The sequence below is a fragment of the Micromys minutus genome, assembly GCF_963924665.1.
Source record: "Micromys minutus genome assembly, chromosome: 13".
Taxonomy (NCBI): Eukaryota; Metazoa; Chordata; class Mammalia; order Rodentia; family Muridae; genus Micromys; species Micromys minutus.
In genome coordinates this window covers 5811514-5826096 of record NC_137982.1, presented here as the reverse complement: position 1 = coordinate 5826096, position 14583 = coordinate 5811514, and the positions used below count along the sequence as shown (strand labels likewise).

The following is a 14583-nucleotide window of genomic DNA, read 5'->3' as shown; positions in this document are numbered from 1 at the left end:
TCTTGAGATAAGGTCTCCCTGTGTAGCCCTGGCTGTCCTGGAGCTCATTCTGTAGACCAGGCTGGTCTTGAACTCACAGGGATCTGCCTGCCTCTGCCTCCAAGTGCTGGGGATTGGTCCCAGGGCCTCACTCATGGCTAGGCAGGTGTTTTGTCATTGAGCTGTAAGCCTAGCTCTGTTTTTACAGCATGGTCTCTCCATACAGCCCTGGAACCTCACAGATCTGCCTACTTCCCAAATTCTGAGATTAAAGACATGTGTGAGTATGCTCTGCTCCTTTTAAATCCTTTAATAATGTGTAGGCAGAAGGCCTCTGGAACACACACCCTGTCTCAAAAAGGAAAAGAAAGACAAAGGAGAATAAGAAGAAGCTGGCTGTGGCACCTGGTGGGTGAGACCAGCTCACGGGATGCCCAGTTTCCTCCCATACAGAGCTTTATGAATGGCTCTTCTGCTGGCACAGCCTACTTAACAAGTGCTTCCCAGTCTAGGCATGGCCTCTGCTTTTCAGCCTGCTCAGATGATCAGGATGCAGAGGGGATGGCAAGGGTGGGGCCAGTCTTGGACAACAAATTTTGCTCCTAGGAAATTGTTAGTTAACTATGTGAACTAAATACGTTGAAGAAAAGAATGATTTCAATATAAGGAAAGGTAGAAGGGGCTGGCCATGTGCTGTTGTAAAAGGTTTTTTTTTTTTTTTTTTTTTTTTTTTTTTAAAGAAAGGGTCTGAATCCAGACTCATCTATATCAGCCTTCTAGTGCCAGGATCATAGGTGTATACCACTGTGGCTGCTTTAACTTTAATACCAAGGTTGAACATGTCATTATCCAGTGGGCTGCCCTTGGAGCACATAGTAGGTACCAATGACGGTGCTCACTCTCAGGATGCCCACAGGGCCAAGGGCATCACTGTCTTGCACCAAGAGAGGACAGGATCAGGGTCTCAGGAGCCAGCCTCCCTTATTCTTCCCAAGTACCATCAGGCCCCAAGTTTAACCCAGGAGAGATGATAGTGCAGTGTGGCCATGTGATGCCTTTGGTGGGACACAAATCCAACACAGTGAGAGCTGCCATACCTTTTCTGTCTGTCTCAGTAGCATGGACCAGTAAGATGTCTCCTGAACCCCCACGAACATCTGGCCCATCATCACCCTAGAGTAAAAGAGCATGAGGCAAGGCTGAGGCGATAAACTCATCATGCTTTAGGGTCCCCGAGTCCCTTCTGTTCTCAGGTCAGCAGCAGCAGGCAGCACTGTGTATAGCAGACAGCATCTGCAGCCCACCTACTCCCATGGACTTTGTAGATGGGTACTGGTCAGAACTCTTACAAAGAATTGGGCACTGAGGAAGCTGTCCAGATGCTGTGAGCACCAGGGTACATCATCTTCCAGAGGCCGCATGGGGTCAGGGCACTATGGTTTCAACCTATTTCCACCTCCTGGCTCACTGAAAGGTGAGATTCCAGAGGAAAAGGCAGCCCCTAAGCCTAGGAGACAGGAAGATGATATCCAGGCATGTTTTTCTCCATACATGCAGCAAGCTACCTTCAGGTTTAGTCCCCTTCCAAGGTGGAAGCAGGACTCCTCTTTGGGGACATACCCCACAGGCTGTTTTCAGAAGGACTTCACTAGTAGAGTGTAAAACATTCCAAGACTGCTCATGGCATAGGATATTTACATGGCAACCAAACCCAGCCTGCCAGTGGGAGACCAACTCTATTTCCACAGGCAAACAAGCTTTAATCTGGTCTAGTGACAGAGGTGTATAGGTGGGGCTGGGACTCTGAGGGAGACAGAGTCAATATCTTATCTGTGCAACCCATGGATTGCCATTTCTGTCTGAACTTCAGTGTTCTGAGAGTTCTTGATTTCCTACCTGGGAGAAGGTTGGCTATGTTCATGACCCGATTTTCCAGAAGGAATTTAGCTTTTCTTTCTACCGAGGCTCTGCCTAGATTCTGCATACCCTATCAGAACCTGATGGCCTAAAGTGCTGACATATGTCTTCCTGGGTTGCTAGGAAGCCACTCAGGGAGGTCCAGGAACATGCATAGGGCAGTGCCTTTCCTATGTCTGTATGTTACAACCATCAAACCAGTTTCCAGATGCAAAGCTACTCAGGGGTCAAGATATCCCATTAAACCCCAAGTTCCCAGAATGTACAGAGGAGAGAAGGCTCTTGGGGTTGGCTTTTTCCTCTCTCATGACACGTCTGGGTAATGCTCTTATCAATAGGGCTCCTCAAACAAGGCACAGATCAGTATCTAGACCCCATGTTCTTAATGGGCAGAGACAAGGACAGGGAGGGGCTATGTTACTAAACAGCACATACATGCCTCACACTGCTGAGGACTTCCTCCTGTGCAGGCTATACTGAACACTGCTGGGTGTTTCCTGAGTACTGGCATGAGGCTCAGAGAGGCTTTCTGAGGACCAAGTTCTCTTCTAGCAGGAAAAGGACGAGGGCTTTCTTAAGCTGAGGTTCTTTTCTGACTCGGGCAACATTTCTCTACTTTCCTTTCCCTCTTGGTTGGTGGTTATAAGATTCAGGTCTGGGGAATGCTCACCTCTTGCTTGAGTGTCAGCCTGGCCATAATTTCATTGTGGTCAATGAGGGACAGTTCATCCACTTCCTCTTCTGACTGGACTGACTCCAGAGCATCCAGTGACTTCAGGGACCTGGAAGAAATGGTTGGTGCTGAAAGAGTCAGACACGCCTCAGGTTTCCCTGTCCCTGGAGGCCTTTAGGTTGAGGCAACACAAGTGATGGTTAATCTTAATTGTCAACTTAATGAGACCTAAGAGGAGTCAGGCCTCTGTGCATGTCTGATTAGTTCTTCCTTGGTACCCCAAGCCCATGCTTAGCAGTAAGAAAAAGATGTGACCTAGCAAATGTGGTCCTATGCCATCAAGTGCTCAATCTCATAAGAGATGGTTTTTAACACAGGCAGCTATGCATTGGAGAAAGAGGGAGGGCCCTTGCTCTGGACAGACAGACTTAAAGCACTAAACAGCATCCGACCAAAAGAAGAAGATTCTCAGGCTACATCTACACACACACACACACACACACACACACACACACACACACACACACTCAGTGCACATATATATGCAGGTCAGAAGAAATGTGTGAGAGTCAGTTTTCTCTCTCCAGCACTGAGTCCTTGGGACCCACCTCAGCAGCCAGGCCTTTGTTCACTGTACCTCTTTCTGGCCCTCAGGGCACATTTTCTCTGTAACTGAGCTGGAGAAGCCCGCACCTCAGTGAGAACACCATGGGTTAGCACCAACATCCCCAGGCTTGGGAAGAGCCATGCACCTTAGGAGGCCAGTCAGTGGTCTCTTTCTGACCACTAGTGTGATATCTTTCTAACCATTTCACCATCAGAAGTTTGTTCAGCTCCAAGAGTAGCTCTTGGGAGAGTCCTTCCTCAGGAAGTGGGTAACTTGGACATCTGAACTCCGAACATGACACCTGATTCCAATGAAGCAGGTGAGAGAATCCACAGCCGGCTTTGGCCTGGCACACACAAGCCTTTCTGGCCAAGTGTTGTACTGATGCTTGAGGACAACCCAGCCTGAAGGAATCATCAGACAGACGTAAAGACTGAGAATTCGAGTGGAAAGATGCAAGCCTGTACAAACACCTTGCAGGCCTTTGCTTCTCTCGTCTTTTAAAGACAAAGCAAAGCAAAAAACAAAACCCTTAGTGCTTGCCCCAGGCCTGCCACTGATAAGCCAGAAGTTCCTTTGAGGACTCAATGAGGCCTCAGGGGAGAAGGAAAAGCCTGAGAGGCCAGCACATCTCATAGGAAGGCTGCATCAACATTAGGCAGCAGGGATGCTCACTGGCAGCTCCTTCAGACTGCATGAAGTAGTCCAAGGAATTAGCTACCCTTCTGCAAGCCTGAATACACTGAGAACAAGGTGTCTAACAGCCTGTGGGCCATAAAACCCAAAAGTTATGAGAGGTATTCCTAGGAGGGGCTGGGCTGTAAGCTCCTTTTTTTTTTTCTTTTTAAGATTTATTTATTTATTTTATGTGAGTACACTGTAGCTGTTTTCAGACACACTAGAAGAGGACATCTGATCTTATTTCAGATGGTTGTGAGCCACCATGTGGTTGCTGAGAATTGAGCTCAGGACCTTTGGAAGAACAGTCAGCTCTCAACCACTGAGCCATCTCTCCAGCCCCTATAAGCTCCTTTCAAAATGGCTTAGCAACATATGTCTTTATGACTAGAAATGCCCACAGTGACAGGTTTGTGGATGGGAAGGTCTTTTATACTTCCTAAGCATGGGAGAGTACACAGCACAGGTGTCAGCAGGAAGGCCCACTGCACATGACAAAGGCCTTAGAGGGCAGGTTATCAGTGATCATTCAGTTTCCTTATAGCTTCCACCCTGAACACTGACAATTTTGAGGATCAGAAAGATCAAAGATAGGCAGTCTCACTGAGCAGCCATGGCTCTTGGGGCCTGGATACTTCCTGCTCACTTACCTCTCCCCATTTTCTCTGCTGTCCTTTCCAGACGTGCTGCTGACCGAAGAATCTCTGGGGTGTCCATCCTTCCCAGATGGCGGTTCCTGCAAAGAGAAGTAATGGTGGCATTTGGACAGATGGCTGATGCTGGGGTTGGTTGGTCTTCTCAGCACTATGCAGCAGCTGGCGGTGGGAACAAGCTAACGATGAATGGGGTTAATTACTAAAGAAACAAGCCCTCTGGAGACCAACACCTGTCTTTGGAGAGAGGGGAGGTGCTGTTCCTTCTAACATCTATCATCTGTCAGCCTGGGCACAGATACTGTATCCACTCTCTGAAGGAGTTCAAGTGCTGTGCTGAGTACTCTGCATGCCTCTCCTCCACTGTCTTCAGTAAACTACCACCACCAGCCCTCCATTCCCTACAGAAATTGGCGGCCAGGACATCCAATGGCAGAGTAGACTTGAACTCTTAGGAGGCTATCTGCCTTCAAAACTTCTATCTTTAATCACTGTACCTAAATCCCTGACTTCTTACACAGTCTTCACTGGTATAACCCGTAACCAGTGACAGCTCAGTACAGAAGACCAGCTACCCAAACTCACAAATGGGACCTGTCTTGTGCAGACTTGCTGCCTCTGTTCCCACTGACAACACAACTCTGATGTTTCTGGGCTGTGCTGGAGGTGGTGGTGAAAAGGGCCTTTTGAATCCAGGGACTGTCACCAGGGACTGTCACACAGTGGGGCTGGCACTGCAGGACAGAGAGGGCCATGGGGCCTGGGCTTTGATTCCCTGAGTTCAGTGCTGCTGGTGACATAGGTCACCAGTGGTGATACTGGTTCAGCTCACAAACAAGACCAAATTCCACTGGAGGGAAGCTTATGTTGTGTTGACATCTAAGGGGGGGGGGGATGGCTGCCTGGACATTGCCCTAGGGAATAATGGCCATGATGTGCAGTCTGGGTTTGTCAAGGCAGTGACTCCTTGTCCTTGACAACCTGACCTCACCCTCTAGAACTTCTCAGTCTTCTGGGGACAGTGACCTCTGACTTCATCTTCTACGGGAACTTTTCATTTGGTCTCATGAGACAGTGACCTCTGAAGTCTCTCAATTTGCCCGTTGTGCTGAAGCCAAATTTGAAAAGCTGCCTGCTCAATAGAAGGTTTGTGTACTGTGAGGCTACAATCTGGGCAGTGGCATAATCTAGGCACGGACCTCCATAATCCAGTAAGGAGTCTGCTCTCAAGAGGGACAAGTGTGGATATCCAGCAGGGCTCCCATCACTTGCCTGATTCCCTAGGGATCGCTGAGGGCAGCAGGGCATGCTGGGAAGAACTGAAGGGCAAGAGCAAAAAGTATAAAGGAGTAAAATGAGAGGATCAGCACTGAGGGATGAATGGGAAGAAATCCCAGGGAGCAGCTGGGGCTGGGCCAGGGTCCAGTGGTTCCTGGGAGACTCATTCAGCTAGGTTCTGAAAAATGCCACACTCACTGAAGCAAAAGCAGGGCAGACCTTGAACTGGAAGCCATGTCCTCTACCATAGGATGGGTTGGCTTCCAGCAGGCCTATAGGGGCTCAGCCAATAGAAGCAGCTGCAAGGGAAGCGACCTTGAGGGGGACAGTGGCCAGCCCATGCACAAGGCCACCCACCGAGGTTACTTACTCCTCGAGAGGGAGCCAGCTCCTCGCTGGTCTGGCCAGAGGAGTACAGATTGACATATTCACCCCCACCAGCTTCCTCAGTGCTGGCATTTTCACTCTGGGGGAGACAGGGTAAGAGGAGAGACAATGGGCCAGGCCCGAGAGCTACCTCACTTTCCCTGGGCTAGCCAGGCCCCAGTCTCCTGCTGGGTCTTCTTCAAAGTGTTTAGAGACATTCTGGAAACTCCCAGAAAGCTGCTCCACTTGCAGCCGGGCTTGTGGGGGTCCCCAGTTTATAAAAGGGCCTGCAGAGGCTCCCAAACTGTAGCAAGGCCTGCTGGGGTCTCCAGGGCAGGGGACAAGAAGCAACGCACTTGATGGCTCAAAATGTAAAAAATGCCTCTAATTGTCAGAGCTTCTTTGTCCCTGTGTCTGTCCCCTCTGCTCTGTAATGCAGTTCCTCCCTATGTTCTGATGACGCACAGAGGCCCTTGCATGGGCCCTACAAGCAACCTTACCTTGGCTTCTTTCACTCCACAAGAGTCTATAGCTCTCCACAGACACACAACAGAAAGTTCATAGTGTTTCCTATCTTACCTTTGTGACAATTTACTGTTCTAAATAAATAGTCACTAGCCCAATTCCCAGTGTGATAGGAATTCTATACAAAAGATTTGGTTTCTGCTCTGGAAATAGGTGGATCAATTTCAACTACATTTGAGGTCCCCATAAGTACAATCTATTCATGCTTTGAGTGGCCTCAAACCAGCAGCAGACTGAGCTGCAGGAGGGAGGACAAGGCCAGTGTGCAGACACGCACAGATGTGTGTGTGCTGAGTTCTCACCGAGTCAGTGAAAGAGGTTTCGGAAGGAAGGCGGACAGGGTTCCCATGAAAGCTGCTGTCCTGAGAAGACGAGAGAGGCCCGTCCACGGTGCTGGGAGGCGGACCGCTTACGGTGGGCACCGCTAAGTCCGAGCTCTGGGACGCGTGGACAGGTGGGAAATGTGGAGAGGAAGAGGAGGTAGGCGGAAGGAAAGGTTGGACGGAGGCTTGGTGATGAGGCATGAAGTCCTGGGAGTAAGACCTAAACACAGATTTGTACTACAGAACCCAGGCAGAAAACACACAAACAAGAATGTGGGAAGAAGAAAACAGACAAGAGAAAAGGTGGTTAGGTTAACTGAGGCTCAGCATGGCTGGCGTGTCTTATCTTTCCTAACAGGGGCTGTTGGTCATACCAGACAATCCCTTTACAGACTTCCATGACTATACTGCTTCCGGAAAGGGACCTGCAGGCTGACAGCACTGTCTGAACAGCAGGATATGGCAGTGGATTCCTGGTGTCCGAGGACAGGACATCCCTCCCACTCTCCATGCTGAACACATGCCTTTGATGTGGAAAGGAACCTCTACCATCCCACCTCTCAGGAGCCTCAGGGCTGAAATCTAAGTCGCTGGCATTTACTCATTTGGACAACTCTGGTTTAGCCCTTAAAAGACAAACACTAGTCTTTTAATATCAAATGAAAAGGGCAGGAGCCTCAAAAATGATGAGGAGTTTCAGCATCTCCCTTCCCCTTCTGATCACCCCAGAACCACAGGCACGACTCCTCCTTCTACTCATTTGACAGAAAAGTCAGATGGCAGACTGAGAGGGGTCCCTAAGTCTTTATAGCTTTTGAGACCCAAGAAATACGCTCCAAGTCCCCAAACTGAGAGGTGTTTGATGTCATCATGCCTGCTAGAGGATTGCTAACATGCTGCTAACCACGACAGGGCCTGGGAGGACAGTTAGGAGGGAGGTACATTTAGTATTCCTGCCATCTTCATGTGCCTATCATGGGTGCCAACGATAACACATACAGCTCACTCAAGGGCTCTGTCTTCTGTGATGCAGGAGTTTCAGAACCCACAGAAATAAGAAAAAGAAAGGAGAAACACAATTTTAAACTGAATGGAGATGTTAGCGGTTGAATCAGAAATGTCCATCCACCTAGCACAGACTGATCGACACATGTGTCGCCCAGCTGCTGGCACTGTTGTAGGATGCCATGGAGTTTAGCTAGTAGAGGCGCCTCATCCTGGATCTGGGTCAGCTGTGACTCTCAACATAGGCTGCAGATCCCCCGACTTCCCTTTCCCTGTCTAAGGCATCTACACCTTGTTACTTTTCCATCTGTGTGACAAGTAAGTTCTTGTCTTTACTTTAAAATGGGGCAAGCCCGTTGTGATGTACACCAGTAAGATTTCCTAAAGGAGCTTGAGGCTAGCCTGGGTCACACATTTATTGTGCTGGGCATGGTGATACACATCTTTAATCCCAACACTCAGGAGGCAGAAGTAGCTGGATCTGTTTCAGGTCAGCTTGGTCTACACAGTGAGTTTCAGGTCAACCAGGGCTACACAGGAAACCTTGTCTCAAAAGACAGCCCACACCCACGGGGGTGAAAAGAACACTAATTTTCTCAAGAGAACAGTTGTAGCCAGTCAGTGTGACAGTGTCCTGCCAGTCCTCAGCATGGCTACTGCAAGAGGCCCATATCTAACATACCTAGCTGTCCTTCTCTACCCCATGAGAGCAGAGAGGTTCTTCACAGAAGGCAACACAATTGGCTGGATCAAGAGATGCTTAGAAAAAAATTTACTGTAATTCTCTGTGTGGATAAACATGAGCATGCCACTGTACATGACTGAAGGTCGGAACTGGTTCTTTCCTTCTATCATGTGGGTCCCAGGGATGCAACTCAGGTTGTAAGCCTTGCACCTCTATCTGCTGGGCCATCTTGTTTTCTGAGGTAGAAGTGCTGAGATTAAAGGTGTTTGCCACCATGGTTACTACTGAGCTATCCTGCCAGCCACCAGTGTGATTTTCTTTTTGAAACAGGGCCAGGCTATGTAGCCCAGGATGGCCTCAAATCTGTAATCTTGTCTCAGTCTCGTGAGGACAGCTGTGCGCTAGCCACTACGCCGGATATTGATTTTACTTACCTAAATATGTGTCTTAAATAGTTTCATGGTTTTTGTTTTTTGAGATTTTATTTTTTATGTATGAGTGTTTACCTGCAGAGGCCAGAAGAGGGTGTTGGATCCCCTATGATTGGAGTTATGGATAGTTGTGAGCTACCATGTGGGTTTTGGGATTCCAACTCAGGTCTTTTACAAGAGCAACAAGTGTTCTTAACTGCGGAGCTACCTCTCCAGCTGTTGCTTTTATTTTTTGAGAAAGGATTCTTGGAAATGTTGCTCAGGCTGGGCTGATAGGAATGTCACACGTTGCCTGATCCTATTATTAAGGTGTGCAGACCATGGCCACGCCTGTAACAGCAGCACCTCGGCTGTGAGTGGAGATGAGTCAATGGACAGGAAAAGGCTGGAGCAGTGAGCATGGGACAAAGGGCCTGGGTGTTACCCTCCCTTCCAGCCCCAGCTCAGAGCCTCCTCAGGCATTCCAGTTATGCAGTCATGCTGGGACAAAAGCCAAGCTTGAAAAGTACCTTTCTAAGGGCGGGAGGTGCCAGGGAAGGCTCTCTAATCACCATAAAGTACTGCTGGCCCTGAGCTGCTCTGATCTGGGGTTGGGGGCTGTCTCCATAGGTCCTGGCTTCTTCCGCCCTTCAGGAGCATGCTCACCCCCAGGGTTTGGAGACGGGCACAGATGGTCATCTCACAGCCACCAGCCCCACAGCAGCCTGGAGTCTATTTTTGGATCTGGGGAGTGTTTGGTTTTGTTTTTGAGATCCCTGTGCAGCAGGAATTTGTATTTATAGCCTGAGAGATGCTGTTTGGGTTGGGAATCCTGGGGGAAGGGGGTAAAGTGGTGCCAGAGTAAATGAGCACCAGGAGAGGGGCACCGGCTCCAGCAACAGAGTGTCTGCTAAGGATACTGGAAACCTGGGCAGTTATGCTCAGAGTGCTGCGGTGGGTCATCTCACTACACTGACTGAAGGAACAGAGACCCCCCTTAACATCCTGTGGTGCTGGGAGGTGGCACAGGGTAGCCTAATCACACTTGGATCTGAGCCCTGACTGTTAGGTGGAAAAGATGGAAACAGTTGGCTCTTCTGAAAAGATATGCCTGGAAGAACAACCAAGTTTTGGAGTAAAAAAAAAAGACAGTGAAGGCTGACAGGCAACCTCTGTTTGAATGCAGAGCTGCCTGATGTTGGCCAAGCTCCAGTGAGACTTACTCTCTGTTAGTCAGGGGAGGGGCCTGTGCTACCTACGCAGGGAGGCAGGGCAGCCTTTTCCCCAGCTACTCTGGTTAATTCCTCTGCTGCCCAGGCTGCTAGGGTGTGAGGGGTGGCTTGTGCATCAGTTCTGAGGGATCTGATCCAACCTGCAGCTCCTGGTTAGATGGCAGCGAAAGAGGACAGTGTATGCTGTCTGTAAAGGAAGCCTCCAGAGTCAGGGCATCCCTGCACTGAACAAGCTCAGGATGGCTAGGTTTTGGATGCTCTTAGGAATATGGATGTGAGCTGGGTAGTGTAGTAGCAGTGGCCCAGCACTTGGGAGGCAAGGGCAGGTGGCTCTCGAGTTTCAGTTCAGCCTGGTATACAGAATAAGTTGCTGGACAGCCAGGGCTACACAGAGAAACCACATCTCAAAAAACAAAACAAAAACAAACAAAAAAAGAAAGAAAAAATATGGATAAGCCACCACACCGCTGCTTTTTCAAAAGGCCAATAAACACGGTCACAGGAAGTCATTTTCATGACTTGAGAGTCTTCACTTGGACCCTCCCTAGTTGCTGTGCTCAGTACTTCCCCAGCACCGGAGCATCTGCCTTTAGCAAGGTGGCCAGAGCAGCAGGCTAGGTAGCAAGTGAAGCTTCAAAGCTCCCAACAGTCCCCTGAGGAGATTGCTATGGTCCTTTGGAGTTGGGATAAGACCATGTCGGGCAGGGAGGGTCCTGGGTAACACTGCTCCCCTCATCCCATTCACCAATGCCCACGTTGGGGCTGTCTTATATAGGGGCAGCTCTCTTGTTTGAGGTTCGTCTGCTAATTATGGGAACTACATTTTGCAAACGACAAATGCAGGGTTTCAAAGCCAATGGTAGATTCGGAGGCCGATGCTGTGAGCTTCCAGTCAGAAGATCTGTTACAGGCCACTGGTTTTTGTTCCAGGCTGGGAGAGGCACTTCGGCAGGTCACCTGAGAGTGACACATGTGACCTTACCAAGAAGGGTTACATTATCGTCACTCCATGCCCAATCACCCTCTCCCTGGTAAAACACACTCTTGGTGAATTTATTTTGAAAAACTGTTTGAAAAATCTGGAAACAAGGACATAAAAGAACAGAATTGTTTTGCCTGTGTAAGTTCTGGGTAAGTAGTCTGAGTGTAAAAACAGACAAAGCCACTCCTGTGCCATGCTCCTTGAAATCCCTTCTTCTGCCACATAGCTTCCTAAGTCCCAGTGCACCTCAGGTGGCTCGGTGTGTCATTAGAGGTCAACTCGAATGGCCGAGGCTCTAAGAAAGGCACAATACAGACTAGAAGAGAGCTGTGCTCAGCCTAGCAATTTGGTGAACTATTCTCATGTGCCTGAGGCTTTGGCAACCCGATGGCCTATAACATATAGATCTGGTAGCAATGCTTGACAATATGAAGGACACACACACACACACACACACACACACACACACACACACACACACACACACACACACACCTCTCTCCAAGGCCAAGAGGCAGCTCTGATCAGATACACTGCATCTCAGTATTTATTTGGCCACAGAATAGCTCATAAAGACCAACTTAATGAACGGTGTACATTTTATGATGGGTCTGGGTTCTAACCCTGGCTCTAGCTTGACACTAGGAGCAGATGATTTAGCTTCTTTGCCTTGGTGTCTTCATATCCTGGGTGGGAAAAATACTCCACCACAGACTTGTAAGAAAGGTCCTGGACAGGTGTAAGGCACAGTGACAAGGGTAGAAAGGCAAGAGCTACCCGTGGAGCAGTGTGCCCTTGGGGGTCACATTATTACATGGCCTTCCTAGAACCTGGACTCTGGTGTCAGATGGAGCAGAGTGCTAGAGAAATAGTCTTGTGTCTTGGGCTGGTCCCAGAGCTCTGATGTGCTAAAATGTTGGGGCACAGAGGACAAGCCTAGAATTCTAGTGAGGTGTGTGTGTGGCTATTTCAAAAGCACAGTTTGTGAAGGCCCAAAGGCAAGGAACACTGACTTCTGTCCCCAAGTGAAGCTCTAGACCATTCCCTTGTTGTCCCCAGCATGGTGAAGCAGCCTTGTCCTACCTTCCCTGAGCTGGGAATGTATACACTGGGGCTCTCCTCAGGGGAGAAGCTTGAGAGAAGTGCTGGTGCACAGGATCTATCCACCCTTCTAGGAGGCTTTACAGTGAAGTGCAGAGCAGGGTATAGTCTGTCCGTGCACTCGGGCTGCTCAGGCCTGCAGTAGCCCGGGCTTCCATGAGGACAGAAAAGCGTAAGGTGAGTTACTACAGGGCACATGGCTTATTTCAAGGGCTGGCTGGGGCCTCAGAAGACTATGTGGGTATTGTCCTGGTGCTGCAGGAATGGAACATTTTACCACAGAAGGCACTGGTGGAGCAAAGCAGGGCATGACTGAGGCAGCAGAGAGGAGAAATGTACCAGCTCCAAGTGAAAGGCTTTCTCATAGCACGAGGACCTGGGGCTCTGTGGGTGATGAATATGGGGCACACAGGGTGTTTGTAGAGCCAGTCACAGACCAGAAGAGAAAAAATGGTCAGGCAAATCAGGAGTGGATACTCACCACCTGCTACATGGTGGCTTGGAACTCAGAGCCTAGTGGTAGATAGAAGTCTGTGTAAAAGTAGTTAGGGACCCTGGGGTATATGCTGCCATACTCAAGGCAGTAGACAGACTGCTTTTAAAGTAGCTTTTCACAGAACAGGCACTCCCTCCCCTCTAAGGGAAACCCTCCTGATGCTAACTAACAATGCAAGAAACCTTTCATGGAAACTCAGGAAGCCAGGCAAGCCCAGGGAACAAGCCAGCAGGGAAGTGGCCCTGAGCAACACCTCTCTGGCTCTGGGCCAGTGGGTCCTACCCCTCACCCCCACCCCAAATCCCTTCCTCTCCTGTGTGTGATTTAGCTTTGCTTAGGCCAAGGAGTGAGTAAAGACAAGATGGTATGTACCAAGTGAGGGTGGCTGGAGTGACACCAAGCTGCCTGAGCCTGTCTTCAAGCCCCGTCATAAGCATAACTCTCTGGTCCACCCTACTCCCCCGTTCTCTCTCTTTCTGGTTCCTGTTTGGTTTTTAGAGGTGGTATGCCCATGGTGTCTGTGGCAGCTTTGGGTGAATTTTCAGGGATAGTTCATGGCCAGGAGAGACATGGGCATATTGGTGGGGTTAAGGAGCCAGCCGTACATGTCAGGAGAGGGCTCTGGCTGCATCTCTGGCCCGAGCACAGAAGCCAAATGTTTATAAGAGGCCTAGGTTTTCTGAAGGACACATGTGTGGTGCCTCAATGCCTGGATCTGGCAGCTCAGAGAAAGAAAGGACTGTCTAAGTCCACATTGAGAAAGCAGCTGCTGTACAGCCCTTTTCAAAACACTGGGGCCCATGGTGACACTTAGCTTTCTTTTCTGGGGGGCAGGGTGAGGGATTCAAGACAGGGTTTCTCTGTGTAGCCCTGGGTGTCCTAGAATTTGCTCTGTAGACCATGCTGGCTTGGACTCAGAGAGAGCCACCTGCCTCTGCCTCTGGAGTACTGGGATTAAAAGCATACGTACATCACCACAACTTGGCTACATTTAGCTTCTTTCATATTTCAAAGTTTTTTTGTTTTAAATCATAAGCATCATTGTGGGCATTTAAACGTAGCCTCTCAAAGTGAAACCAGCTAGTTATTTTACTTATCTAGAATCAGATGGGAAAGAACCCAGTCCATAGTCTAGCATCCTGACAGGTCTTGGTGGCAGCATTTGGAATGGCTGCTAGGAAAGAGAGGAGGCCCAAGACAGTCTGGGAGATGGGAGAGGCAATTCTCCACTGCCCACTCCACAGCATACACAGGGATTGACCACCCTTGTGGCCATCAAGTGTCTGAATGCTGTCAGTATTGCTTAAGGGCAATGTACATATGGACCCAACTCATACTGTTCAGGACAAAGAAGAGACACGCAACAGGATGGCTGGGACACAGGTATGGGGAGAGCTGGGAGCAAGGTGGGCAGTTCCAGAGCTGAGTGACAGTGAGGACACCCTAAGTAGCTCACAGGATGGCAGAGCCTGGAAAGCCACGGAGGGAGAGTCTAGGACAGGAAGAAGTGCCTGGTACAGCATTTGAAGGCTCAAGTAGCTTGGCAGCTTGGGGAAGGCTACATCTCAGGCTTGGACACAGCAGGTCTGTGGCAAGATGAGGCACGGTTAGGAGGGCCAGGCAGCAGCATCCTGGGCCTCAGCAAAGGCTACTCCTAACTTGTCATCTTTCTT

The 14583-nt window shown here is 49.4% G+C and overlaps 1 protein-coding gene across 17 annotated transcripts in view; it reads right to left on the bottom strand.

Moving 5' to 3' along the window:
- The window catches only part of RAPGEF1 (Rap guanine nucleotide exchange factor 1), a 106003-nt gene that overhangs the window by 11000 nt on the left and 80420 nt on the right, over window positions 1-14583 (bottom strand). For 11 of the 17 annotated variants that reach the window (XM_080927107.1, XM_080927104.1, XM_080927106.1 and 8 more), the window contains 5 exons: window positions 6979-7236; window positions 6156-6251; window positions 4505-4590; window positions 2567-2678; window positions 1077-1152 (listed from right to left, as the gene is read on the bottom strand). In XM_080927107.1, the coding sequence (XP_080783233.1) occupies window positions 1077-1152; window positions 2567-2678; window positions 4505-4590; window positions 6156-6251; window positions 6979-7236 (628 nt within the window). The remainder of the gene's footprint in view (window positions 1-1076; window positions 1153-2566; window positions 2679-4504; window positions 4591-6155; window positions 6252-6978; window positions 7237-14583) is intronic. The other 6 variants (XM_080927110.1, XM_080927098.1, XM_080927109.1 and 3 more) reach the window with 2 other exon arrangements.